General features: G+C 43.5%; 1 protein-coding gene across 7 annotated transcripts in view; it reads right to left on the bottom strand.

The window, feature by feature from the left end:
- The window catches only part of LOC119524586 (zinc finger protein 596-like), a 1,058,357-nt gene that overhangs the window by 419,112 nt on the left and 611,453 nt on the right, over positions 1-27,792 (bottom strand). For 4 of the 7 annotated variants that reach the window (XM_037823294.1, XM_037823293.1, XM_037823292.1 and 1 more), the window contains 5 exons: positions 25,255-25,340; positions 23,713-23,839; positions 22,799-22,894; positions 22,206-22,288; positions 16,024-17,718 (listed from right to left, as the gene is read on the bottom strand). In XM_037823294.1, coding sequence (XP_037679222.1) covers positions 16,033-17,718; positions 22,206-22,288; positions 22,799-22,894; positions 23,713-23,839; positions 25,255-25,266 — 2,004 coding nt within the window. In that variant the 5' untranslated portion in view covers positions 25,267-25,340 and the 3' untranslated portion in view covers positions 16,024-16,032. Of the gene's footprint in view, positions 1-13,672; positions 13,692-16,023; positions 17,719-22,205; positions 22,289-22,798; positions 22,895-23,712; positions 23,840-25,254; positions 25,341-27,383; positions 27,408-27,792 lie in introns of those variants that run through there. The other 3 variants (XM_037823295.1, XM_037823298.1, XM_037823299.1) reach the window with 3 other exon arrangements.

The following is a 27,792-nucleotide window of genomic DNA, read 5'->3' as shown; positions in this document are numbered from 1 at the left end:
CTTTAGCTAGACAGAGAAAGAAAAAAGATAAAGGTTAAAAATTGCAAAAATCTAAAATGAAAACAGGGACATTACCATCAACTCTTCTGAAGTGAGGAGTATAAGAGAATCAAAGAAAAATTTACACCAATAAATTAGATAACCTAGATGAAAGGTTAAATTCACAAGCACAAAAACTACTTACAGTGACTCAAGAAGCAATAGAAGGATTCAACAAATCTATTACTACTAAAAGATTGAATCATTCTTCAAAAACCTCCCAATGCAGAAATGCCCAGATCCAGGTGGATTCACCAAGGAATTCTGTGAAACATTCCAAGAATTAACTCCAACTCTGCTCAAAATCTTCCAAAAATTTGAAGAGTTCAGAGCATTCCCTAACTCATTCCACAAGGCCATCCCCCTCATACCAAAGCCAGATAGGTATGAGGAAGACAGGATAAAAATAAAAGTATATTTCCTTATTAATATATAAGTACAATATCTGATGAATATTTCAAAGAAACCAGAAATTGATGGCCTGAACAACTCTGGGCTTCCAGGGGATGGATCCCCAGAAGCTACAGCCCAACATAAGGATTTAACTAAACATGGAAACCAGCTGCTGTTTCAGTAAAAGCCAAGATTGGAAAAGGAGTTAAGCAGAAAGGATTTGTGGAAAGTCCTACTGTCTGAAGGCTTTGACCCCTGTGTGCTTCATGTGAAGTCAACAGAATTTTTGTGAGATCTTTATAGACAGAACCATTGCCAGTCTGGACTAGAGGAGACAGACAAGGAACAAATTGAAGGAAAAATTTCTTCAAAGACAAAAACATAGTGGTTGAGGTCTGGAGTCAAGAGGTCTTGGGCTGGGAGAGTGGAGCAGCCCACATGCATTGAAAGGGTGAGTTTGCCCTGGAGGTTGAGTGCAGGCCTTCCACCTCGATGCTCAGGAGATGTTCTACCCCAAGCCCCAAAGAGGGTGGAGCACATTCCCAGGGAATTGGGGAGAGCCTGGCTGCCACCACACTGTTCTGAAGGGGTTGAGCATGTGCCCCAGAGATGGAAGGGAATCTGGGAGCTGCCCCGATGTTTGAGGAGGGTGGGGCCAAGAAGGTGGTCTCCCCAGTGTGTGGATATGTTGGAGAACTCACCTAAGCATTTGGAAAGGAAAGGGCTGCTGAAAAGGCCCTTAGGAAGGGTTAGACTCCCACTCTCTCAAGCCCCAAGGATGCAATCTCATTCTGTTAATGACTGTCAGACTTTGAAATCTAATGGAGTTTGTCTTGTGGGTTTTAGGAACTGTTTTGGCCCTGTTGACCCTGTTTTCCTTATTGTTTCTCCTTATGGCCATGGGAATGTTCATCCTTTGAATATCCCTCCTTTGTATATTGGAAGCACATAACTTGTTCTAAGTTCACAGATCCACAGCTAAAGGAAAATCATGCCTTAGGACTGACCACACCTATAACTGACTTTGATGGTATCTTGAACTTAACTTTTGTTACTGATTTAAGTTTCTGTGATATTGTTGTGGGAAGAATGTATTTTGTATATGGAAAGATAATGTCATTTTGGGGTCCAGGGGGTGGAATGTGCCAGTGTGAATGTATTGTGTTCCTCAAATGCCTTTGTCTTTGATGTAATCTTGTGTGGGCAGACATTATCAGTTTTGATTAGATTTCTTTGAGTGTTTCCATGGAATGTGCCTCACCCAACTGTGGGTGATAAATCTGATGAGGTATTTCCATGGAGGCATGGCCCCACCCATTTAGGGTGGGCCTTGATCAGTGGAGCCATACCAACGAGCTGATGGGCAGAGGGAACTCAGTGCAGCTGAGAGTGAACTTTTGAAGAGGAGCTACAGCCAAGAGGGACACTTTGAAGAAAGCACAGGAGCTGCAGATGAGAGACAGTTTGAAGATGGCTGTTGAAAGCAGATTCTTGCTCCAGAGAAGCTAAGAGAGGACAGATACCCCAAGTGCAACTAAGAGTGACATTTTTGAGGAACTGCAGCCTAGAGAGGAATGTCCTGGGAGAAAGCCATTTTGAAACCAGAACTCTGGAGCAGATGCCACCCATGTGCCTTCCTAACTAACAGAGTTTTCTGGACCCCATTGGCCATCCTCCAGTGAAGGTACCCGATTGCTGATGTGTTACCTTGGACACTTTATGATCTTAAGACTGTAACTGTGTAACCAAATAAACCTCTTTTATAAAAGTAAATCCATCTCTGGTGTTTTGCATTCCAGCAGCATTAGCAAACTAGAACACCATGTATCTGATAAAAGATTGATATCTTGCATAGATAAATCCTACAACTCAAATACAATAGTACAAACAACCCAATTATAAAATAGGCAAAAGATAGAAGACATTTCTCTGAAGAGGAAATAGAAATGGCTAAAAAGTATATGAAAAAATGTTCATTGTCACTAGCTATTAGGGAAATTCAAATTAAGACAACAATGAGATATCATCTCATATCAATTAGAAAGGCTGCCATTAAACAAACAGGAAACTACAAATCCTGGTGAGAAAGTGGATAAATTAGAACACTTATTCAATGCTGGTGGGACTGTATAATGGTACAGCAATGCTGCAGAACAGTCTTTTGACTCCTTAGAAAACTAGATATCAAGTTACCCTTCATTCCAGCAATTTCATTTCTTGGTATATATCCAGATCTGAAAGCAGTGACATGAACAGATATTTGGACAGCAATATTCATGGCAGTATTATTCACAATTGGCAAGAGCTGGAAACAATCCAAATGTTCATCAACAGATGAGTGGATAAACAAAATGTATATATACATGATGGAATACTATGTGCTGGTAAGACAGAATGAGGTCAAGAAACATATGAAATGTGGATAAACCTTGAAGATATAATGCTGAGTGAAATAAGCCAGACACAAAAAGAGATACTATATGTTACCACTAATGTGAGCTCTGTGAAAAATGTGAAATGTTTTATATTGCAGACTATAGGGGACCCAGAGATAGCAACTAGTGAAGGGAGAACGGTAATCTAATAAGAACAGGTAAGTTATGGAGAATAATCGTAATGTTATGGGAATGAGCAGGAATGTCTATGGTTTGAAGCAATGTAGTTATTTTAGGTTATGTTTTTCTTGTTCCTGCTTTGTTTGAAAAGTTTTTTTTTCAATTTTTTTGATAAAGTTAAAAAATATTGAATAGTGTTTCTAAACCTTACTACTTAGCTATCTGAGGAGGTAATGAACAAAAAACAAAATCCATTTACAAAAGCAACAAAAAAGATTTAAATATCTGGGAATAAACCTAACCAAGGATGAAAAGGACTTACACACAGAAAACTACAAAATATTAGTAAAAAAATCAAGGAAGACCTAAAATGGGAAGACACTTCATGCTCAGGGAGTGGAAGGACAAATGCCATTAAGATGTCAACTCTACCCAAACTGATCTACAGAGGCAACACAATATTAAACAATCCCCTACAGCTGGCTTTGCAGCCACAGGAAAACCAAAAACCAAATTTATTTGGAAGGGCAAGGTACCCTGAACAGCTAAAAACACCTTAAATAAAGAAAAATGAAGTGCAGGTCTCACACTTCCTGACTTTAAAACATATTAAAAAGCAACAGTGGTCAAAATAGTAGGTATTGGCCTAAGGATAGATATACTGGCCAATGGAAATATCTTTTTTTTCCCCAGCTTAAAATTTAGATGATTTCTTTCCTGCTTTTGGCTTTTAATTTTTTATTTTTTAATTCATTTTTATTGAGATATATACATATACCATGCAGTCAAAGCATGCATTCCATTGTTCACAGTACCATTATATAGTTGTGCATTCATCATCAAAATTAATTTCTGAACATTTTCATTTCCACACCCACAAAAATAAGAATAAAAAAGTGAAAAAGTACACTTAAAGTAAAACAAAACACTGGATGCCTTTTATTTTGCCCCCATTTTTTGTACTCATCTATCCATACATTGGAGAAAGGGGAGTGTGATCCATATGGCTTTCCCAATCACATTGTCACCCCTCATAAGCTACATTTTTATACAATTGTCTTCAAGAGTAACGGGTTCTGGGCTGTAGTTTGATAGTTTCAGGTTATTTACTGCTAGCTATTCCAATTCATTAGAACCTAAAAAATATTATCTATATTGTGCATAAGAGTGCCCAACAGAGTGACCTCTTGGCTCACTTTGAAATCTCACTGCTACTGAACCTTATTTCATTTCATTTCACATCCCCCTTTTGTTTAAGATGTTTTTCATCCCATGATGCTGGGTCTCGATTCCTCCCTGGGAGTCATATTCCATGTTGCCAGGGAGATTTACATCCCTGGGTGTCAAATCCCACATAGGGGGGAGGACAGTGATTTCATCTGCCAAGTTGGCTTAGCTAGAGAGAGCAGGCCGCATCTGAGCAACAAAGAGGCATTATTAAGGAGACTCTTAGGCACAATCATATGCAGGCCTAGCCTCTCATTTGCAACACTTCTCAAGGGCAAGTCCTGTGATAGAGGGCTCAGCCGATCAAACCTCCAGTCCCCAATTTTTGTGAGAACATCAGCAACCATCCAGGTGAGGAAGCCCAACACCTCCACATTTTCCCCCAGTAGCCTACACAATGGAAGAAAATATTCAGAAACTACCTGTCTGATAAGGGTTTAATATCCAGAATACATAAATGCGGGATACTGATTACGTGCTTCGACTTGGCGGGCCTGGGCTGGGGGACCTGATCAGCCCCTGGGGAGGGTGGTGGGCACGGGCGACAGCGCCCTCCACTGCCCCCCAGGCCTGGGAAAGTGGAGCCGGAGGCAGGCCCCATTTCCTCACCCAAAATACCACCATTAGGGGAGGCTTGCCGGAGGGAACCGCCTTTTCCCCACCCCCTTATCTTGCCCCTGACACTCCCCATTGCCAGAGCAACTCCCCCACCGTCAGTGCGCATGCGCAGTTACCAGAACAACTCCCGCCCCTTGTCTATCAACCTCCGCGCCCTCTCCAAACCAATCCAAGCCTTCGACCTCTACAGCTACCCCGCCCTCTAATCGCCCAATATAAGCTTGTGCTCTCGCCTAATAAAGCTCTCTTAGTTTTCTTCTATTACCTTAAAAGAACCGTGTTCTGCCTGTTCCTTTTCGCCGCCCTCCACACCTTGCACGCCCCCCCGCCGGGGACCTGGCCAAGTCCCCCGCCTCGCCCTCGCCTCCGGGAAAGAGCCCCCGCCGCCGGTACCCTCAGAGCAAGCCTGGGAGCCTAGAATTTAGCAACCGGCCGCCACCCCCCCCCCCAGTCGAGTCAACTGCGACCGCAACTGGCGCCCAACGTGGGGCGCCTGCAATTCGACGTCCTCTCCACGCAGCGGTCCCGTGAAGCCACTCGCTCGCCCGGACGCCTCTCCAGCTCTCCTTTTCCTCGCCTGCAAGGTAAGGGCCGCCTCTCCCTCGCCGCTCCCGGAGCCGCTTCTCCCTCGCCGCTCCGCGTCAGGGGCCGCCTCTCCCTCGCCGCTCCGGAGCCGCTCCTCCCTTCCCCACTACCCATTCTTCCGTCTGCCTCTCGTCCTTTTCTTCTATGACCCCCATTCCTCCTAACGCTCTCCCTCTTCCCCTCCATTACTTTGCTGTAGTTCTTTGTGCCTTTGTCTCTTTGTTTGGCGCCCTCTGCCTCTTTGCAACCGCCCCCCCAGATTGCTCACGCTGCCACAGGGTCCTGCTTTCTGCTCTCGCCGTCTCCTTCGGCCTTGCGGCCACGATTTATCTCATTTTCTTCACTCACTAATTAACCTCTCTTTTTTTCTTTTCTTTTTTCCTCTTTTCTTTCTTCGCTATGGATAATCGTCTATCAGCACGACAAGCACCCCAGGTTCGTGCTTTGGCGGGTCTCCTAGACACACACCGCTGTAAAGTCTCTGTCCGGCAGTTGCAAGTATACTGGGACCTCCTGCTGCCTTTTAACCCATGGCTCACCACTTGCCATCTTTGGGACCCTGTTACTTATGATCACCTTATTGATCAGGTCACCAACACCATGGAACATGAGGGCAAGCGCTTCCCTCCCGGTTTGCTCCCCACCTTAATAACCATCCGCTCCTGCCTTCAAGGCTCCTTCCCCCCTGATCGAGGCCCCATTAAAGCTAAGGAGGCCCTATCAACCCAAACAACAGATTCAGATAGCGATAATAATTCAACTCATGACTCGGACACGGAGTCCCTGGTCGAGCAGCTTAACAACGCGCTCGACGTGACTCCCAAAAAACAAAATAACACTGCGCCATGCCAAGATGGCGAACTTCCTCCTTCTTCTTCTATCGAAGGGAGGAAATGCTCCGGCGATGACGTCAGCCTTAAGCTGGGTCAGAAGCCGCATGCGCTTTACCCCGCCCTTCCGCAGGGCGGAGTTAGTCCGCCATCTTATGCCTTAGACCCCGCCCTTTCACAGGGCGGAGCTAGTCCACCATCTTGTGCCTTGGACCCCGCCCTTTCACAGGGCGGGGCTGGTCCGCCATCTTGTGTCTTGGCCACGCCTACCGCGCCGCCATCTTGCAACGCTTGGGGCCTCCCACTTTCACCTCCCCCTTCGACAGGCTCCCCCTCAGAGCCGCTGCCAGCAGCTGCCGCCGCTCCTCCCACCCTGCCGACTAACAACCCCTGGCTGCCTTCTACACCTCAAGGCAACCCTTGGGGCAACACTCCCTCTACCCCCACTCCCGCGCCAAGCCCTCTGCAAGCGCGTCCTCCTTTCTCTCGTGCTTTTCGCTGCTTTCCTCTTAACCCTATCCCCACCCCACAGAAACCGTACGATTGGTATCCCATTGACTTAGATACTATCAAGCAGCTTCGCAAGGCCGTCAAGGAGGATGGGTTAGGTAGCCCATATGCTTCCCAAATACTGCAGGATCTCGCCATGAACTATTGCCTCCCCCAAGACTGGGCCTCGCTTGCCCGTTCAATTTTTAACCCCGGTCAGTTTGTTGACTGGCGTGGTCACTTCCAGTCAGAAGCAGCTAAGCAAAGTAAGCAAAACGCAGCCATTGGAGTCTATCATCCCCCCGAAGCCTATTTGGGCACTGGAGCGTTTCTAAATGCGTCTGCTTATATTAATGCCCCTGCTGCCTTCTGGACTGTCCTCAGAGGCATCGCCTTACGCGCGTTTGCCAACTGCTCTGCCCGTCGACCTAACAACTTTACCAAGCTCCTCCAGGAGCCAAACGAACCTTTCGCCACCTTCGTTTCCAGGGTTGAAGAAGCCTGTGCTAGAAAAGTTACCAACCCCCAAGCCCAGCTAGCGCTCACCCGGGAACTCATTCTAGAAGGGGCTAACTCCCCCTGTAAGCAAGCCATTCTCCCCTTGCGGGAAAAAACTCTTAATGACTGGGTTCTCGCCTGCAGCGCCTTTGACCCAGCTACCGCGTCCCTAGCCCAGGCTGTCTCTGGCGCTGTCACTGCCGCCTTAACCACCACCACCGGTTGCTTTAAGTGCGGGCGGAGCGGTCATTTTGCCCGGGAGTGCCCCAATGTGGAGGTCAAACGCCCGCCTTACATGCAGCGCAATGGGCGCCCTCCTCCCACTCCCTGCCCATGCTGCCAGCGTGGCTATCACTGGGCGCGCGATTGCAAGAGCAGGCCCAGAGATCTTAGCAAGGATAGCTTAAAAAACCTCTATTATCCATGGTGCCCTGACGGCAGTCAGCGCCAGGGCACTGAGCATGCTTTAAACTCCAAGCGGGGCGAGCCTCAGCCCCGCCCCTAAGAGGCAGCGTGCCGGCCAGTTCTAATAAAATTAATCATTTCACCGGCAGTAAAGCGCTTCTCTGGACAGTCCCTATCACTCCAGAAAAGCCTACTCGTAAGTTAAGAATAGAGGGACAATGGTACACGGGCACGCTTGATTCAGGGGCAGAAGTCTCTTGCATGCCCGCTCAGTATGCCACCATGTGCATGGTTCTCGATGGTCCCTCGGTAGTGGGAGCCACCGGTACCTCTACTTCTCTTCAGGCCATGAGACCCATTAAGTGGGAAGATGAAGAGGGCCACTCAGGCACCTTCCGCCCGTTATTTCTGCACACCATAGACCAAATTTTATGGGGCCGTGATATCCTTGCCGCTTTTGGGGCAGTGCTTACCGCGCAGCCCCCCCAATAATGTGCGCCACTGCTCGTTTAACACCTCCAACGCCTGTTCCTCTGCAGTGGGATACCGAGGAACCTATATGGGTGGAGCAGTGGCCCCTTCCCACGCATAAATTAGTAGCACTCCAAGCCCTTGTCCAGGAACAGTTGGACGCTGGCCACATAGAGCCTTCTACTAGTCCCTATAATTCGCCAGTGTTTGTTATTCATAAAAAGGCCACAGGGAAATTTAGGCTCCTCAATGATCTGCGGGAAATCAATAAGCATATTCTTCCCATGGGTTCCCCGCAGCCTGGCCTCCCCCATCCGGTGGCCATCCCGGCCCATTATCATGTAGCCACCATTGACATCAAAGACTGTTTCTTTTCCATCCCGCTACATGAGCGAGACCGCCCGTGCTTTGCCTTTACAGTCCCCGTCCCCAATCACGCGGGCGCAGCTAGTAGGTATCAATGGAAAGTCCTCCCTCAAGGGATGCGTAACAGTCCGGCCATCTGCCAACTGTATGTTAATCACGCAGTGGCCCCCCTGCGAAAGCGGGCCATGCTCATCCATTACATGGATGACATCTTGGTGGCCTCTGAGGACGCCGAGGCGCTTCCTCTAATCCTCAGAGACCTCACCACTAATTTAGCTGACCTCGGCCTTACAGTTCAGCCCGAAAAAGTTCAAATTGTGCCTCCATTAGCCTTCTTAGGATTTAGTATTGATAAAACCATTGCCCCGTCCGCTCCCCAGCTGGACATACCGGATCGGGTCACTATCACTGAGCTCCAACAGCTCTGTGGCCAGATCAATTGGCTCCGCTCTGCGTTGCCAATTACCACTGCGCAGCTTCAACCACTTTTTATGCTGCTGAGTGTCCCTGAAGCCCCGCCGCTAGCAATCTCTCGGCGCATTAAGCTCACCCAGGAGGCAAAGAAAGCCATTGCTGCCATTAACAAGGCGCTTGCTGCCTGTTGTCTCAACAGGTTTAGCACTAAAGAGGGCAATCTTATAGCACTCATCCTTCCTACGCCCGGCACACCCATGGGCTGCCTGTGGCAGGAAGGCCCTCTGCTTTGGGTGCACCCTGCTAAAAGCCGGCTTAGGAAAATTTGCCCCGCAGTGCGGCTCTGGATCAGCCTAGCTTCAGATCTAGTCACCCTGGCTGTTCATGTATTTGGAGCGCCGCCGGAAAAAATTGTTTGGCCCCTGGATGCAGGCCAAACCCGCCTGCTCATACGTGATAACCCGGACATGCAAATCCTCTTAGAAGGATTTCAGGGGGAATTCAGCTGCCATTATCCTAGCCATCGACTGTTACAGGGGCTCGCCAAGCTTCCCTTCCGTAGCCCCTTCCATCCTTTCCCTTCCTCTGTACCCATCCCGGGTGCCACTACCGTCTTCACTGACGCCTCCAAAACCCGTTTTGCCTTCCTCTCTTATTCCCAGGATCACCCGGAACCCCGCTTATTCAGTTATGTCAACCTTCATTCAGTCCAAGTGGGGGAAATTATGGCAGTGTCATACGCGCTGAACGCCCACTGCAACCACCCAGTAAACATTTTCACAGACAGCCTCTACACGTATCAGGTCTGCCGAGTCCTCGCGTTTTCCACCTTTTTCCCGGGAGACTCGGCCATTGATAAAGCACTTTCTGACCTCAGAAGCATCCTGGAGCATCGACAGGATCCTTGGTTCATTAGCCACATTCGTAGCCACTCAGGCCTTCCGGGGCCCCTGGCTAATGGCAATAGTATAGTGGACCAAGCGGTCTCAGCTCAGAATACCCAAGCTATGCTAACTCACACGGCTGCCCCTCCGGGGGATGCTGTTAACCAGGCCAAGTTATTGCATTCCAGGTTTCACTTTTCGGCTACGTCGTTGCATCATCTATGTGGCCTCCCCCTAGATACCTGTAAACATCTTGTCCGCAATTGTGCAACTTGTGCGCCCTTTGCGCCGCTTGGCCCCCTGCAACCTCAGGGAGTCAACCCACGAGGCCTAAAGCCCAATTCTAGATGGCAAATGGACGTAACTCACGTTCCGTCCTTTGGACGCCTCAAATATGTGCATGTAATAATTGACACCTTCTCGGCCATGTGTTATGCAGTCCCCCTTGCCGGGGAAACGGCCAAACACTGTATCAAGGCCCTGAGACAAGGAATTCTCTTCATGGGAATTCCCTGGGACCTAAAAACGGACAATGGGCCTGCCTATCGCAGTGCCTCCTTTGCGGCCTTTCTTCAATTATATAACATCACCCATCATTTCGGCATCCCCTATAATCCACAGGGGCAAGCCATTGTGGAAGCAGTCCATCGCCGCTTAAAGACACAAATTGAAAAAGAAAGGGCAATGCTCCCCCAGGCAACTCCAGGGGACCTTATCATAGCAGCCCTTATTCACCTTAATCTACTCACATTCAATAAAGAAGGGCTTTCGCCCCTACATAAACATTGGGGGCCCTCGTATAGGCCCACCCAGGCCCAGATGGTTTACTGGAAGGACCCAGAGAATAATGCCTGGAAGGGTCCCTCCCCACTCCTCGCCCAGGGGCGCGGGTTTGCTTGTGTTTTCCCAGATGATGCAGCACAACCAATCTGGATCCCAGGAAGAGCAATCCGGCCCGCCACCAGCGACCACGCGTCTCATGAGACGAGAACGCCGTCGTCTCCGCAACTTGGTGCATCAGATGTCAACAGTACATCTGAGCCTGGATCCCAGCTCGAGTGAAGCCCCAGAGAAACAAGAGATCAGAGAAATCATACGCCTCTATAGACAGGCAAAAGTCAGCCCCCTACACCTCCACAACCCTCACCCAAGCATAGCTTCCCTTCTAATGGTCATGTTGGCCCTCGCCTCTTCTACCCAGGCCAACCCCCACCAGCCTTGGAAGTGGACCCTCGCGCGTTGGGAGGACTCCAAAATAATTCTTTACATTACCACAGCAGGATCCCCCTCCTTTGTTTTTAAGGCCACTGATCTGTTCCCCCCTCCTAATCCAAAACCTATTGGTTATCCAGGCAGCCTAAATACACAAAATTATTATATGTGTCCATCTTCAAATCCTGGAAAATCATACTGCAATTCCCCCTATGAGTACTACTGTGCATACTGGGGGTGTGAAACATTAGCCACTGGCTGGAAACCTTCTGTCCCTGACAAATTTCTAAATCTTACAGTAATCCCTTATACTTGCCTAAACTCAGGCAATCGCTATTTCGACAGGTACCTTTGTCCTAAAAGGCTAATGCTCACCGTACAAAACCCTACCGATACGTCTTGGCTCATGGGTCGAACCTGGGGCTTCCGAATTTATCTAGCGGGGTCCAATCAGGGATCCCTTATTCTCATAAAAAAGGAAGCAGCTCAACATTCATCTTCGGGCATTGGCCCCAATAAAGTCATTAACCCCCTTTTTCCACAGCTCTCCAGCCGCACCTCAGCTCCAACCAGCTGCACCTCAGCTGCAAACAACGCATCACCAACCCCACCACCCCAACCTTTCCTACCCCCCTCTCGTTACTCCTCTCCCCTCCTCGACCTTATCCAAGCGGCCTTCACCTCAGTGAATTCCTCCAACCCCAATCTTACCTCCTCTTGTTGGCTTTGCCTCTCTACTTCTTCCCCCCTATATGAACCAATTGCCTCCAACCTTTCCTTTTCAGAAAACACAGAGAACAGCCCCTCGGAATGCAATTGGAATACCTCTGCCGTCCCCCTAACCTTTCATTCAGTCTCCTTTACAGGAAAGTGCATCTGTCCTCGCTCAAGTAACTCTCTCAGCCTCACAGCTTGTGCCAACTACTCCTCTCCCAGCAGCTCTGCCAAGTTTCTTATTCCCCACAACTCCTCCCAATGGCTCTGCTCCTCTACAGGACTTACCCCCTGCCTTAACGTACTAACCCTCAATACAACTCATGAAACTTGCCTCTTGATTGTCCTCATCCCTAGGGTCCTATACCACAGCGAGGAAGACTTCTTCCTCCGCCTGGAAACAACTGCAGCTCCTGCCCCACTGCAAAAGCGAGAGCCCATCACCGTCCTCACGATTGCCTCCCTCCTAGGTCTTGCAGGCGCTGGCACCGGAATCGCTGCATTAGCCAGTCAAGGCTCCGCTCTAACTCACCTCCGGGCGGCTGTTGACGAGGACATTCGTCACCTACAAGACGCTATTTCCCATCTTAAAAATTCTGTCAACTCCCTCTCTGAGGTAGTGCTCCAAAACCGCCGAGGTCTCGACCTTCTCCTCCTCAAAGAAGGAGGCCTCTGCGCCGCCCTAGGAGAAGAGTGCTGTGTATATGCCAATTCCACAGGTCTCGCCGAGGACAGCCTAAAGAAGGTCCGAGAGGGACTGGAACAACGTAGAAGAGACCGTGAAGCCACCAGTTATTGGTCCCACATCTTTGCCCCCCTCCTCCCTTACCTCCTCCCTCTCCTCGGCCCCTTACTAATGATCATTCTAGCTCTCACTTTAGGACCCTGTATTATCCGTAGAATTGTTCAACTAGTAAGGAAACAAACAGATGCTATTTTTCCCTCGTTCGTGCAAATCCAGTACCAGCGACTCGCCACCTCTGACGCTCCCTACTCCGAGATGACAACCAACCCTCCGCAACCTCACCGCCACCGGTCAACCCGCCGACCACGAGGCCCTTCTCGATCGCCTGGACATCGCACCAACCTCGAGCTCCAGCTTATCTGAACCTCCAACTTTAAACCTCCCATCCTCGTCCATCCCGCAAGCAGCAAGGCCCCTGTCGAGCGCCCGGGCGCCACACCAACGCTGAGCTCCAGCTTTGCTGAGCTACCGTCAACCCTTTTTCCCCTCCCCAACCTTCCCCTTCCCTCATCCTTTGGCGGACCTCTCCGGTAAGCTTCTTCCTTTAATTAGAAAAGAAGGGGGAAATGCGGGATACTGATTACGTGCTTCGACTTGGCGGGCCTGGGCTGGGGGACCTGATCAGCCCCTGGGGAGGGTGGTGGGCACGGGCGACAGCGCCCTCCACTGCCCCCCAGGCCTGGGAAAGTGGAGCCGGAGGCAGGCCCCATTTCCTCACCCAAAATACCACCGTTAGGGGAGGCTTGCCGGAGGGAACCGCCTTTTCCCCACCCCCTTATCTTGCCCCTGACACTCCCCATTGCCAGAGCAACTCCCCCACCGTCAGTGCGCATGCGCAGTTACCAGAACAACTCCCGCCCCTTGTCTATCAACCTCCGCGCCCTCTCCGAACCAATCCAAGCCTTCGACCTCTACAGCTACCCCGCCCTCTAATCGCCCAATATAAGCTTGTGCTCTCGCCTAATAAAGCTCTCTTAGTTTTCTTCTATTACCTTAAAAGAACCGTGTTCTGCCTGTTCCTTTTTGCCGCCCTCCACACATTGCACGCCCCCCCGCCAGGGACCTGGCCAAGTCCCCCGCCTCGCCCTCGCCTCCGGGAAAGAGCCCCCGCCGCCGGTACCCTCAGAGCAAGCCTGGGAGCCTAGAATTTAGCAACCGGCCGCCACCCCCCCCAGTCGAGTCAACTGCGACCGCAAGAAACTACCTGTCTGATAAGGGTTTAATATCCAGAATACATAAAGAAATCCTACAAGTCAGCAGCAAAAAGACAAACAGCCTAAGTAAAAAATGTTCATGATTAACTGGACAAATATTAGAAATCCCTCTCATGAACTAGAACAAATGTATGACAGTATAACTAGAAGTTAATAACAGTTAAAAATAGAGGAGCGTATAGGAAAAAATACACACCTATTGTAAACTATATACTACAGTTAGTAGTATTTTAACATTCTTTTATCAACAGTAACAAATGTACTATACCAAAACTATGAATCAATAATGGAGGGGGGAGGTTAGGGGTATAAAGGATGAGTTTCCTTTTTTGTCTTTCTTTTCTGGAGTAACAAAAATTTTTCAAAAAATTGAAAAAAACCTGTGATGGCTGCACAGCTGTATGATGGTACCATGGGCAATGGAGTGTGCACTTTGGATCTCTGGATGGTTGTATGGTTTGTGAACAATCTCAAAAAAAAGTATACATATAAAAAATGTACAAAAGACATGGATAAACACTTCTCCGAAAAGGAAACACAAATGGGTTTTCTTTTTCTATTAGTTTTCATGTGGGAACAATGAAAATGACTGAAAATTGAATGTGATGATGACTGCCGAAATAGACAATTATACTGTGAGACACTGTACACTTTAGATGGAATACATGGCATATGAATATGTCTCAATACTACTTGCAGGGATAAAATGGCCAAAAGACATGGAAATACACTTGTTCAAAGAGGATATACAAATAGCTAACTACAAATGCAAAGATGAAATAAAAATAGCTTATGAAAAAATGCCCAACTTAAATAGCAGTCAGGAAAATGCATATCAAACCCACAGTGAAATACCATTTCACACATACCAGAATGACTGTTACCAAAATAACCAGAAAACTACAAGTGCTAGAAAGCATGTGGAGAAATATTCACTGTTGGTGGGAATGTAAAATGGTACAGTCACTCTGAAATACATTTTGCTGATTCTTCAAAAAGCTAAGTATTCATTTTCAGATGATACAGCAATCTCAATACTATGTATATAGTTGGAAGAACTAAAAGCAGGAACATGAATAGACATTTGCACACCAATGTTTATAGCTGCACTCTTCACAGTTGCCAACAGACAAAAACAGTCCAAATAGCCATCAACTGATGAGTAGATAAACTGTGGTATACACAAATGATGGAATATTATACTTTAGTAAAAAGGAATGAAGTCATTACACATGTAATAATGTGGATGAAGTTGATGACATTATGTTGAATGAAATAAGCCAGAAATAACAGAATATCCTATGGCCTCAGTAACAAGAACTAACTATAATGAGCAAATCCTGGGAATGACTTTCAAGAGTATAAATTATCAGGAGATACAAGGAGGGTAGAAACTGGACAACTGATGATTAAGGAGTACAGAATGTTTAATAAGGTTGAGTGTAAAGGTTCAGAAATGCATAGCACAATACTGTGTGATGGTAGCATGATGCTATAAGTGTAATTATTAACAAAGCTGAGTAAAGTGGCAGGATAAAAGATTAATGCATATTAAGTCAGTAATGTTCCATTAAACTAGAAATGACCTAACTCAAGAGACACTAAAGAGAGATTCCATTCACAATAGGAACTAAAAAAATTAGGTACCTAGGAATAAACTGAACCAAGGATGTAAAGGACTGCTACACAGAAAATCACAACACTTAACAAAAAGAAATAAAAAAGACCTAAGGTGGAAAGTTATGCTCATGGATCAGAAGGTTAAACATCAAGATGTCAATTGTACCTATAATGATCTACAGATTCAATGCAATTCCAATCAAATTTCCAAAAACCTACTTTGCAGACATAGAAAAGCTAGTTATCAAATATATTTGGAAGGGAAAGGGGCCTCAAATTACCAAAAACATCCTAAGAATCAGTAATCCAATAGACCTATATGCAAGCACAATTTTCTTGCCACACGTGGGAAAAAAAAAGGTACCTAGTGTTTTTTACTTAAATTGTTCTTTTCCACTTTAGTTTCTACTCTTACTATTTTTGTGTGTGTGGAAAAGAAAATGTTCAAAAATTGATTTTGGTGAAGAACGAGCAACTATATAATGGTACTGTGAACAACTGAACGTATGATTTGTATGACTGCATGGTATGTGAATATATCTCAATAAAAATGAATGAAAAAAATCTATTACTTGACAATACCAAGTGCATATATTTTTAGTACCTGGCTCTTAATTTTGGATCAATACTGTATATTAATTTCTGCATGTATGGCATTCATATGGTTTCTCTCCAGTGTGGTTCTCTCATGTTGCTTAAGATAAGTATATCCAATTAAGGCTTTATCACATATATGGCACTCACCAGGATTCTCTAGTGTGTTCTCTCATGTTGTTTGAAGTTAGAAAAATCAATGAAGGCTTTCCCACATGTATAGCATTGATAGGGTTTCCCTCCAGTGTGAGCTCTCTCATGTTTTTTGAGGGAAGAACAATCACTGAAGGCTTTTCCACATATATGGCATTGATAGGGTTTCTCTCCAGTGTGAACTCTCATATGTATTTTAAGTTTACAAGGATAAGTGAAGGCTTTATCACATAGATTACATTGATAGGGTTTCTCTCCAGTGTGAGTTCTCTCATGTTGTTTGAGGGAAGAACAATCCGTGAAGGCTTTATCACACAGATTACATTCATAGGGTTTCTCTCCAGTGTGAGTTCTCTCATGTTGTTTGAGAGAAGAACAATCATTGAAGGCTTTTCCACATATATGGCATCGATAGGGTTTCTCTCCAGTGTGAATTGTCTCATGTTTTTGAAGACTACAAGGTTGAGCAAAGGCTTTCCCACACAGATTACATTCATAGGGTTTCTCTCCAGTGTGAGTTCTCTCATGTCGTCTTAGGCTATAGATATGAAAAAAGGCTTTCCCACACAGATTACATTCATAAGGTCTCTCTCCAGTGTGAGTAATTCCATGTTGTTGAAGACCAGAAGGGTAAGTGAAGGCTTTCCCACACAGATTACATTTATAGGGTTTCTCTCCAGTGTGAGTAATTTCATGTTGCTGAAGTTTAGAAAGTCGAGTGAAGGCTTTCCCACACAGGTTACATTCATAGGGTTTCTCTCCAGTGTGAGTTTTCTCATGTTGTCGCAGGACAGAGATATGCATGAAGGGTTTCCCACATGTGTGACATTCATAGGGATTCTCTCCAGTGTGAGTTGTCACATGTCGTTTGAGGACAGAACAATTACTGAAGGCTTTCCCACATGTATGACATTCATACAGTTTCTCTACACTGTGAGTCCTCTCATGTCGTTTGAGGCTATAAAAAGAACTGTAGGCTTTCCCACATACATGGCATTTACATGGTATCTCTCCATTGTGAGTTCTCTCATGTTGGAGGGAAGAACAAGCACTGAAGGTTTTCCCACATATACGGCATTTATATGGTTTTTCCCCAGTGTGTGTTCTCTCATGTTGTCTAAGATAATGACATTGGCTGAAGGTTTTCCCACATAGATGGCATTCATAGGGTTTTTCTCCAGTGTGTGTTCTCTCATGTATACTAAGTGTAGAATAATAAGTGAAGGCTTTCCCACATGTAATGCATTCATAGGGTTTGTCTCCAGAGTGAGTTCCCTCAATGTGTTGAAGATTAGAAGACTGACTGAAGGCTTTTCCAGATAGGTTATATTCCAGTTTCTCTCTAGTGTTTGTTCTCTCATGTTGTCTAAAGTCAATAAAGCCAATGAATGCTTTTCCACATAGAAAGCATTTGTATGGATTACCTCCAGTTTGAGTTCTATCATATTGTTTGTGGCCAGCACTTTTAATAAAGGCTTTAGCATTTTGATGGCATTCACAGGATTTACTTGTAGTGTGAAACTGCTCATGTTTATTAAAAGATGACTGTTCACTGAGGACTTCTCCAAATGGTTTCCTTAAATATGGTTTCTTTCTCATGGGAGTTAATGCATGTTGAGTCGCTGTGGATCTGAGGGTGGAATCCTCTTGCAAATAATTACATTTAAAGGAATTCTTCTGAGTGTAAGATATCTGTTGTGGGGAATTAGATAAGAGAGGATCAAGCATTTGTTGATATACATACATTACTTCATTTCTCTACAAATAAATTGACTAATCCTTCAGCAAAAATCTACACTTAAAATCTTTCCCATTTTAGTTTCATATACACATTACTCAACTTCTGCATAGACATGTTCTCTAATATACCATCCAAATTGCAGAGCTATCCAATTTTGAATATCATGATGTTTCAAAGCTTATATACATCAACCTTGTTTATGCAATCACCTTTTATAGCAACTCAAGAGTTTGTGCTCGGTTTAATATTTCCCTAAATTCATCCCATCATAGATTTTTGCTGCATTCATTTTTTTGTTTTAAGAACAGTGACATAGACAGCCCTTTTTAAAATTATACTGAGATTACCCATACCATACTATCATCCAAAAATGCAAAGAGCACAATCAATTGCCCATGGTACCATCATACAGCTGTGTATCCAACACCAAAATGATTTTTTTTTCAATTTTTAGAACATTTTCATTACTCCAGAAAAGAAATAAAGACAAAAAAGAAAACTTGAATCTGCCCATACACCTAACCACCCCACCTCCATTACTGACTCCAGTATCAATATAGTACATTTGTCACTGTTGAAAGAATGTTAAAATACTAATGTAGCAAATAGTTTGCAACATGTACCTTTTCCCCATTACACTCCTCTAGTGTTAACTTCTAGTTATACTGTCATACATTTGTTCTTGTTCATTAAAGAGATTTCTAAGTTTGTACAGTTAATCATGGTCAAAGGCCACCACAATATTCACTGTTTTATACACTCCCATATTTTAACCTCCAACTTTCCTTCTGGTGGTATATGTGACTCTAAGCTTCTGCTTTCCACCACATTCACACACCATTCAGCACTGTTAGTTATTATCTGAGTAACATGCTACAATTACCTCTTTCCACTTCCAAACACTTGAGTTCAACAGAGTAAAACATTTTGCTAATAAGCAAATGCTTTTCATTCTTTAGCCTTGTTCTACATCTTGGTAACTTATATTTCATGTCTATGAGTTTACATACAATAATTAGTTGATAGTGAGACCATGCAATATTTGCCCTTATGTGTCTGATTTATTTCACTCAAGACAGTGCCCTCAAGGTTTCTTCAACCCTTTTAAGATGGTTCCTTTCACCCATCATACATTCTGTCCTAAGTAAATAATTGATGGTTCCCTGTATAATCACGTATTTATGCCTTCACCACCATCGCCACTGTCTGTATAAGGACAGCTCCATTTCTTTGACAAAGGAGGAAGAATCAAAGAAGGTAAAGAGACAAAAAAAAAAAAGAGAAAGAAACTGACAGCTAAAAGGCAACAAATGGAAGACAGAAGTAAACTAAAGCAGAATAAGAGTCATAAAACATCACCAATGCCAAGAGTCCCAAAACCTTCTTTTAAGTCCCTCTCTTACTGCCATTTAGCATTGGTGTATTGCCTTTGTTACACTAAGGGAAGTATAATATGGTATTTTTGTTAACTACAGTTACCAGTATGTATTGATTGTACTTTTTCCCCAATAACACAAATTTTTAACACCTTGCAAGGCTGACCTTCATTTGTTTTCCCTCATGTAAAAACATACTTGTAAATTTTATCACAATTGTTGAGCACTCTAGGTTTCAATGAGTTATATAGTCCCAATCTTTATTTTTCCTCTTTCCTCCTGATGTTCCACATGATCCTAACCTTCCTCTTTCAATCAGACTCACAGTCATCTTTGTTCAGTGTACTTACGTTGCGGTGCTATCACCCAAAACTGTGTTCCAAACCTCCTGTCTTTTCCTATCTGTAGTGCTTCCTTTAGTATTTCCTGTAGAGCAGGTATCTTGTTTATAAACTCTGTCATTGTCAATGTTTTAAACTCTCCCTCATATTCGAAAGTTGGTTTTCCCAGATATAGGGTTCTTTTTTGGTGATTTTTCTCTTTCATTACCTTAAATATATCACACAACTTCCTTGTGGCCTCCATGGCTTCTACTGACAAATCCACACAAAGTCTTGTCAAGCTTCCTTTGTATGTGATGGATCACTTTTCTCTTGCTGCTTTCAGGATTCTTTTTGATGTTTGATAATCTGGTTGTCTTTGTGTGGATCTATTCAGATCTGTCCAGAGTACACTGTACTTCTTGGATCTGTAATTTTATGTTTTTCATAAGAGGGGAAATTTTCATCGAACATTTCTTCTATTATTGCTTCTGTGCCTTTTCCCTTCTCTTCTTGTAGGACATCCATGATGTACATTCATGTGCTTCATGTCATCATTCAATTCCCTGAGATGTTGCTCATATTTTTCCATTCTTTTCCTTATCTGTTCTTCTGTAAGAGTTCAGGTGTCTTGTTTTTGATTTAATGAGCATTTTCTTCTCCCTCTTGAGATGTGCTATTGTATGTCTCCAGTGTGTTTTTCATCTCCTGTGTTGTGCCTTTCATTTTCATAGATTCTTCCAGCTCCTTATTATAAACTTTTTATTTCTACCTTACGTTTGCACTGTGTTTTCTTAATGACCTTCAGCTCTTTTGCCATATCTTCCCTGGACTCAATGATTAGGTTTTTGAATAGACTTAGCATATTTCTTTGAAAATCTTTATTTCATTAAAGTGAAACAATATCTCAATTGTATTGTAACTGTATCTTAATTGAGATGTAAGTTTCATCCTTTGAATTGGTCATATCTTTGTCTCAGAATGCAGTTATATTCCATTTCAAGTTTCCCAGAGGGTGTATCTTAGAAGGATAACTGACTTTCCTGTCAGGGCTCTAGCCACTGTGCCTTTTTGAACCTGCACAGTAGGTGGCACCTCTTAGCTTGATGCTCCCAACTGGTATGAGGAGGTGTGGCCCCTTTAGTTTCTCTTTTGGCTGTTTTCCCCCAGGTCCTGAGGTCTGAGTTCTGAAGGGAAGGCTGGAACTACAGGTGGGCCCCAACTCCTTTCTCTTAGGGAAGATATGACCATAGGGAGGTATCTTCTGCACCTGGATTGCATCTTTGTCTCTCTGACTCTGTTATGTCCACCCCAGTCTGGGTGAGAGCACTGGGAATGAAAAATGGCTGAGGCTCTCTCCACTGAGTCACTCAGGTTGAGAGTGAGAAAAAGGGAAAGCCCCCGTTCTAGTTTGCTTTTGTTGTTGGAATGCAAAACACCAGACATGGATTGGATTTTATAAAAGGGGGTTTATCTGGTTACAGAGTTACAGTCTTAAGGACATAAAGTGTCCAAGGTAACACATCAGCAATTGGGTACCTTCACTGAAGGATGGCCAATGGTATCTGGAAAACCTCTGTTAGCTGGGAAGGCATGTGGCTGGCATGTGCTCCAAAGTTCTGGTTTCAAAATGGCATTCTCCCAGGACATTCCTCTCTAGGCTGCAGTTCTTTAAAAAAGGTCACTCTTAGTTGCTCTTGGGGTGTTTTTCCTCTCTTAGCTTCTCTGGAGGAAGAGTATGCTTTCAATGGCTGTCTTCAAACTCTCACCTGCAGCTAATCTCTCAGCTTCTGTGCATTCTTCAAAGTGTCCCTCTTGGCTGTAGCTCCTGTTCAAAATGTCACTCTCAGCTGCACTGAGTTCCTTCTGTTTGTCAGCTCATTTATGTGGCTCCAGTGATTTAATTTAGACCCACCCTGAATGGGTAGGGTAACACCTCCATGGAAATTATCCAGAGTCATCACCCACAGTTGGGAGAGGTGCATTTCCATGTGAACAACCTAATCCAAACATTCCAACTTAATCCCCACTAATATGTCTGCTCTATAAGATTGCACAAAGAATATGGCTTTTTCTGGGGGACACAATACATTCAAAAGAGCACACCTCCTTTCATAGCCCATCCATGTCCCATTACAGGTAGTGTGGAGGGAAGTTTTGCCCATTACTCAGAGAGAGCACCTAGTCTTCTGGGCTTCCTTTCCTGGGACTTTAAGGTCAGTCATATCTAAAAGCCTCTGTCTGCTTCATAGGGGTTTGTCTATGTTTGTAGCGTGTATTCAGCAGTCCACATTTATTAAAACTCAAGCTAGAGCTCAGCTGAGCTATGTTCACTTGCTCTAGGTCTCCTGCTTTCTCTTACAGTGATGTTTTACAGCTCAGCCTGCCATGGGGGGGGTGCCCAGGATGGTTTGGCAGTCTTTACTTAAAGATTTTATGCTGCGATTTCAGACATTCCACCCAATCCAGGTTGGTATACGATGTATGGACCATCACAGTTGTCCCACAGCAGTTGATCCAGATTATTTACTAGTTGTTCCTGGTTATTTATTAGTTGTTCCAGGGGATTAACTAAATTCCACTCCTCTCTATACCACCACCTTGCACCCACATTCCCCCAGATTTCAGGATTAGCTTTTAACTCCAACATTAACTACAGCTAGGTGATTGTACTAAACTCCTCATTCATTCAATCTCCATGTATTTATTTGGAAAACTAGGGTTAACACCAATGAAGCTTACCAGTGATGCATCCTCAGAATTGTCATTTCTGTAGATAAGTTGCATCAATATCATCTCTTGCTTTTTACAGGCAATTTCAATGTCTATAATTATTTGGGGAAAAAACATACATTCTTAGAGTAGCATTATGGGAATAAAAGCATTTCAAGTCCAAAATATAGGTCACTAGGTTTCAAACATTGACACTTGGCTGACAAAGAATACCAAATTAAGGAATACTCTAGCCAGAAAAAAACATTATAGGAAATTAAAATCAGAGAAGCTTTTCAGCATTGGAAGATGAGAAAAATAAAAAGAAGCTGGTATAATAGGAAGGTAAAAAGAGGGAAAATCTACCAAAAGTAAGACAAGGACAAGATTCTTTAAGTGAAAGTTTAGTTCCAATAGTATAAGAATATTCTCTTTGCAAAGTCAAAGACACTTGAGTACAGCTTGCTAAGTTTATAGAATAATGACCATATGTGAAGAAAACTTCCTCAATATCCTCACCTACATTTCAGAAATCATAACTCAATTAAGGAAACCTGAAGTTGATAATTCCAAAGACTTACTGACAAGGCCCCTCCACTAATGCACAGGTTCCTAGAACTAACCTGGGCTCTGGTTTTGAAGAAATTCCATTCCTTCCCTCCACACTACCTGTTTCTGTGCCAAAAGGGAAAACACACCTGATTTGCAGACCTCACATCCTGTTTGTAGGAAAAAAGATAACTGGAATTTGAGTTAAGTGTTAACAGTGTATTGTCAATCAATGACAGGCTACCAAAGAAAAGAGTAAGCATTGGAGATCAGTAAGGCAAAATATATAAAACTATACTTGAATCAGAACATTGACAATATTTCACCAGCAAAGGGTAACTCTTGTCTTTGTTCTCATTACAGTGGGGACCTCTGGTTGTTGCTGCCCATGGACAAGCTCAAAGAGAGACTGCAGAATCCTCCAAATTCCAAATTGGGAGAAATTGTTTCCACTGTAGATCACTATTTTCAAAAATAATCCAATAAGCATAACCTCCACAGAAACAATCTAAATTATACATGGAACATGATACATGTGGTATTTTTACTATTGTGTAAAACCTGGGCAGAACCTTGAAGCAGAATAACTTCAAAATGTATAGTCCCTTATTTTTCCATTCAAAAACTATTCATTGACTTTCCAGCATTGCCCTGATGCTGGAGACTGAAATTTAAGAAAGACATTAAGTTGTGGTCAAGAAGTTTAAATCCTACGGGGTGAATTAGATGTCAGTAAAGAGTCAGAAAACATTTCATTTAGTTGTTTTAAAGCATAAAGAAATGTAAAATAATTTAAATGTATTTACAATATAAAATATAAACATATACAAAGAATATAAAAAGGTAATACAACAATATGGGGAGCCTGAAATACGTACTTGAAATAAAAAGTACATGATAGATGATAGCTATAGATATAGACAATAGATAGATTAGATGGATGATTGACAGATACATATCAATGACAAGTAAATTTTCAGAGACTCACCCACTGAGACCAGATGACTGATATTCTCCAGCATCACTTCTCTGAACAGTTGTCTCTGGAATGTGTCTAGCAATGCCCACTCTTCCTGGGTGAAGTCTACAGCTACATCTTTGAAGGATATTAACTCCTATCACAGAAATTTGTGTTCACACAAGCCCATCCTTAACAAAGTCGTGAGTGTGATGCTCAAAATGACAGCACTGAGGAAGCAGAGACTGTACATATAAAGCTGAAAAACTGTTTAAAGATCCAGTAAGATCAATCTCAATGCTCAAATGCCTTTCAGATACACTTAGAAACAAAAACATTTTAAATACATACAATTGCATTGTAAGGATTATTACATGACGTGGTGTGACATAAACCTGGAAATTTCCCAAAAGACTTGAAATCATGACTTTCTGATGCAGACTATAATACTTGCTCTAGAACACCCATTAACTAAAATATTTTCCACCAATTTCAAGTAAAACTATAGTCACTATAAAGCAAGAAATATCCATGATATATCACTTTTAAAAATTGACTAGAGTTACATTATTCATGAATTCGATGACCTTACTTTTTTCTCATTTATAACACTGATTAATATTATGTTATCCATTTCAACAGATCCAATGTGTTAATGTATGAAGCACTTTCTACTTAAATTCAATTCACTGGTCTAACTGGTCTAATTATTAATGTAGCAAGGAACTTTGAAGCAATATCTAGAATTCTGCAGAACTGAATAGATTTCATAGAGAACTCAGGTTCAGTAAGTGCTGCCTCCTTCAACTCTACATAACTCAATCCTTCATGACAATGTTAACTACAGTTGGTGCACATCACAGGTCAGGGACCACTGAGACAGTTGTCCTGAAAAATGGCCCTAGTCTGATGATTCCTGTGGTAGAAGAGCCCCATTCTCAAGTACTCCTAAGGAAATACTTCTTATACATTGCATCCACTTATAAAATTTGAATAAATTTGATTTACAAAAATTAATTGGGAACAATATTTGTAAGGAAAATTTTAGTTTTTATGTTTCAAAAAATATCCAAATGCATTCTATCAACACTTAAAGAAAATAAAATTGGGGAAAATAAAATGATTTCTCATTTACTTTTATTTCTAAACCTTCTCCAGTGCTCTGGTCAAGAATGTCCACTCTTACAGTCCAGCACATGTAAAGCTGGATTAATTGAAATCACCTGCTGAAACATCAGCCTCCCACTGACTGTTAACTTCTGCTATTACTCATCTCTATCACCTATGTTCACTGCATGCTGAAGCCAACTTCAGCCATGAAGGCATTACTTCTCCAATGAGGCCATACTTTGGGTGAGAAAAAGAAAACATCACTCATCCCTTAAAAGAATAAACAACCTTAATGGAAAATAGAACAAACTACCATAACTATTCTAGAGTCTGGATAAACAAATTGAAGCTTAGAACCTTGAATAGCACATGAATGGACTCAAAATGTTTATGCTAATAGGAGAGACCTCCCCATTTACAGACAACAGTGGTGTGACTTCAGGTAAAGAACTCCCTACTCACCTGTGGTTGCATTGTTAATAGCTCAGTGGACAACTGTCTTCCTTTGGATTTTCACTCACAACCAGACAGGCAGTAGGTGAGCAAAGCTGAGAAAAGAGATAGAAGCCTTCAGACTCAAGTCCTGACCACAATTCCCTGAACCATCTGTCATGAATCCCAAATCCTTCACCTTGGAATAAACCCAGTCCAATCAATATGAACATGAAGTGTGCTCCAAGAGAAATAGGGGCAGATTTCTCCTCTCCCAGGGTCAAGACATAAGAGGTCCTGTCTTCTCAAGCAAATAATGAGGATATAAATACATTCATTTTACAATTAAGAATATGAAAATTACTGAGTGTTATGTATTAATGATCCCATGGTGTTCAGGAACTTTTAATAACTCTCTTTCCAAAATGTAGGAATTCCTGACCAATGCCCCATATGGAATTAGGTCTCCACCATCAGAGAAAGCAGTCTGGAACTCCTCAGATATAATTATGCTTGGGTGATGTACTAGCACTTGTTTTCTGACATCCATCACTGTCCACTGGACTCCTTCCCTCCTGGTATCAACCTGCACCTGCTCTTCTGGGGTCACTTGCCCTAAATCACCTTGGTTCTTTCACATGTGATGTAATTACAACAATGTAACACCCTTAACACTGAATTCTAGATCTCACTCCAATGGATTTGTAAATCAACCTTGGGCTGATCTTATTGTTCAGAAGGAGACCATCAGCCAAAGCACAGCCAATTTGCTGAGAGTGAAAGGTGAGTTTTGCCTTGGTTTACCTGCGATTAGCTCCTAGCAATCAAGCTAGTGATAATCTTATATCACTAGCTAGGTAGAAACTTAAGGAACAGACAGCTAAGAAACTAAATCCCAGAGTTAACACTTTAAAATATAAAATGTACAGTGTATAACAGAAAATTCCAAGACAAGAAACAGGAAATGATGGGTCACCTGAAGGCAAAATATAAAAATCCCAAAACCATCCAAAAAGACCAGACTTTGGAGCTACTGGAGAGACTTTTAAATAATGATCTTCCTTATGTTCAAAGAGATAAAGGAAAAAAGACAAAAAACTAAAGGCTATGAGGAAAAATAAAAGGACAAGTAAGATAGAACAGGAACAGCCGAAGAGATTTGTGGGGGACAATCAAGAATAACAATAAATGCATTACAGGAGTAACAGAAGAAGAATATGGTAGGAGGAATATTCTAAAAAGTAATGGCATAAAACTATCCAAATTTAATGAAAAACATGAATATGAGATTCAAGAATCTCTGTGTTCCCTAGTGCCAAGCCAGGTGACAGAGAGATGTGTTGGGTGCAGGGCCCAGGGCACTGTTTTTGGCTCTCAGACCACCATCCCTGGGAAGCCCCTTTGAAGAGGCAATAAAAATGCATCATACAGAGGAAGAAGATGGAGGCATAGAGAGTAGTGGAACTTAGTCTACCCAGAGCAACTAATAAAAAACCAGGAACTAAAAAAGATCTGGAAAAACTGCTGGGATACAATCGCTACTGCCCACACATTGTGCAACAATCTGGAATGGGAGAAATGCCTGAGATCACAGCATAAAATCTGTATGTGAAAACTGAGGACCTGTGCCAAGAGGCCCCTCCCTCACAGCAGCCTGAATACAAAGCCTCACAGTGCTACAGAGCAGCAGTCTCTGAAAAAGTGAATATACTTCAGCCCAGCTCCAACTGAGGCTTTAATGTTATCCACTCAATACAAACTATGAATCCCCAACAAGCAGACAGCGGCTTTTAGTGATGACTGACCTTGGAGAGTCAGTGAACATATCTGTCTCAGGATGGGGAGCACCAAGTATCCAGTGCTATCTCTTGCTGAGGGGTGAATCTTGGGGCTGTAGACTGATCCTGAAAGGGGTCTTTCTGTCCCTTTCACTCTCTCCCAACCTGGGCAACATAGTGGAGAAAATCAATGATTTTCAGCTCATAGTACTCTACAGTACAGAAAGCCTCAGCCATTTTAAACTTGCAGAACTCTGACCCAGGCAATGGTGGAGACAGCAGAGTCAGAGAAATAAAGAATCTATTAACATGCAAATCACCTCCCTGTAGGGGGCATATCTTCCCAAGAGGGAAGAGGTGGGGCCCAGCTGTACTACATGCCTTCCATTCAGAACCAGACACCAGAGACTGGGGGAAAACAGCCATGGTCTACACCTCCTTACACCAGCCTGGAGTGACAGGTTGATAGGCACCACCTACTGGGCAGAAAAGCACAGGGTTTGTCAATCCTTTAAGACACACCATCAGGGAAACCAGATATGGAATACTTCTTCCTTCTGGGACTTGAGACTGTTCTTGTCTGGGAAAACCTGATTGCAGTGGCCAAGGTCAGATGCCTAGACAACAGAAAACTACAATCTACACTAGAGAAAATGAAGGAATGGCCCAGTCAAAGGAACAAACTTACACTTCAACTGACATACAGGAATTTAAACAACTAATGCTAAATCAATTCACAAAGCTTAGAGAAGATATGGCAAAAGAGATAAAGTCTATAAAGAAAACACTG

Source organism: Choloepus didactylus, assembly GCF_015220235.1.
Source record: "Choloepus didactylus isolate mChoDid1 chromosome 11 unlocalized genomic scaffold, mChoDid1.pri SUPER_11_unloc2, whole genome shotgun sequence".
Classification (NCBI taxonomy): Eukaryota; Metazoa; Chordata; class Mammalia; order Pilosa; family Megalonychidae; genus Choloepus; species Choloepus didactylus.
This window is presented reverse-complemented; position numbering and strand designations above follow the sequence as displayed.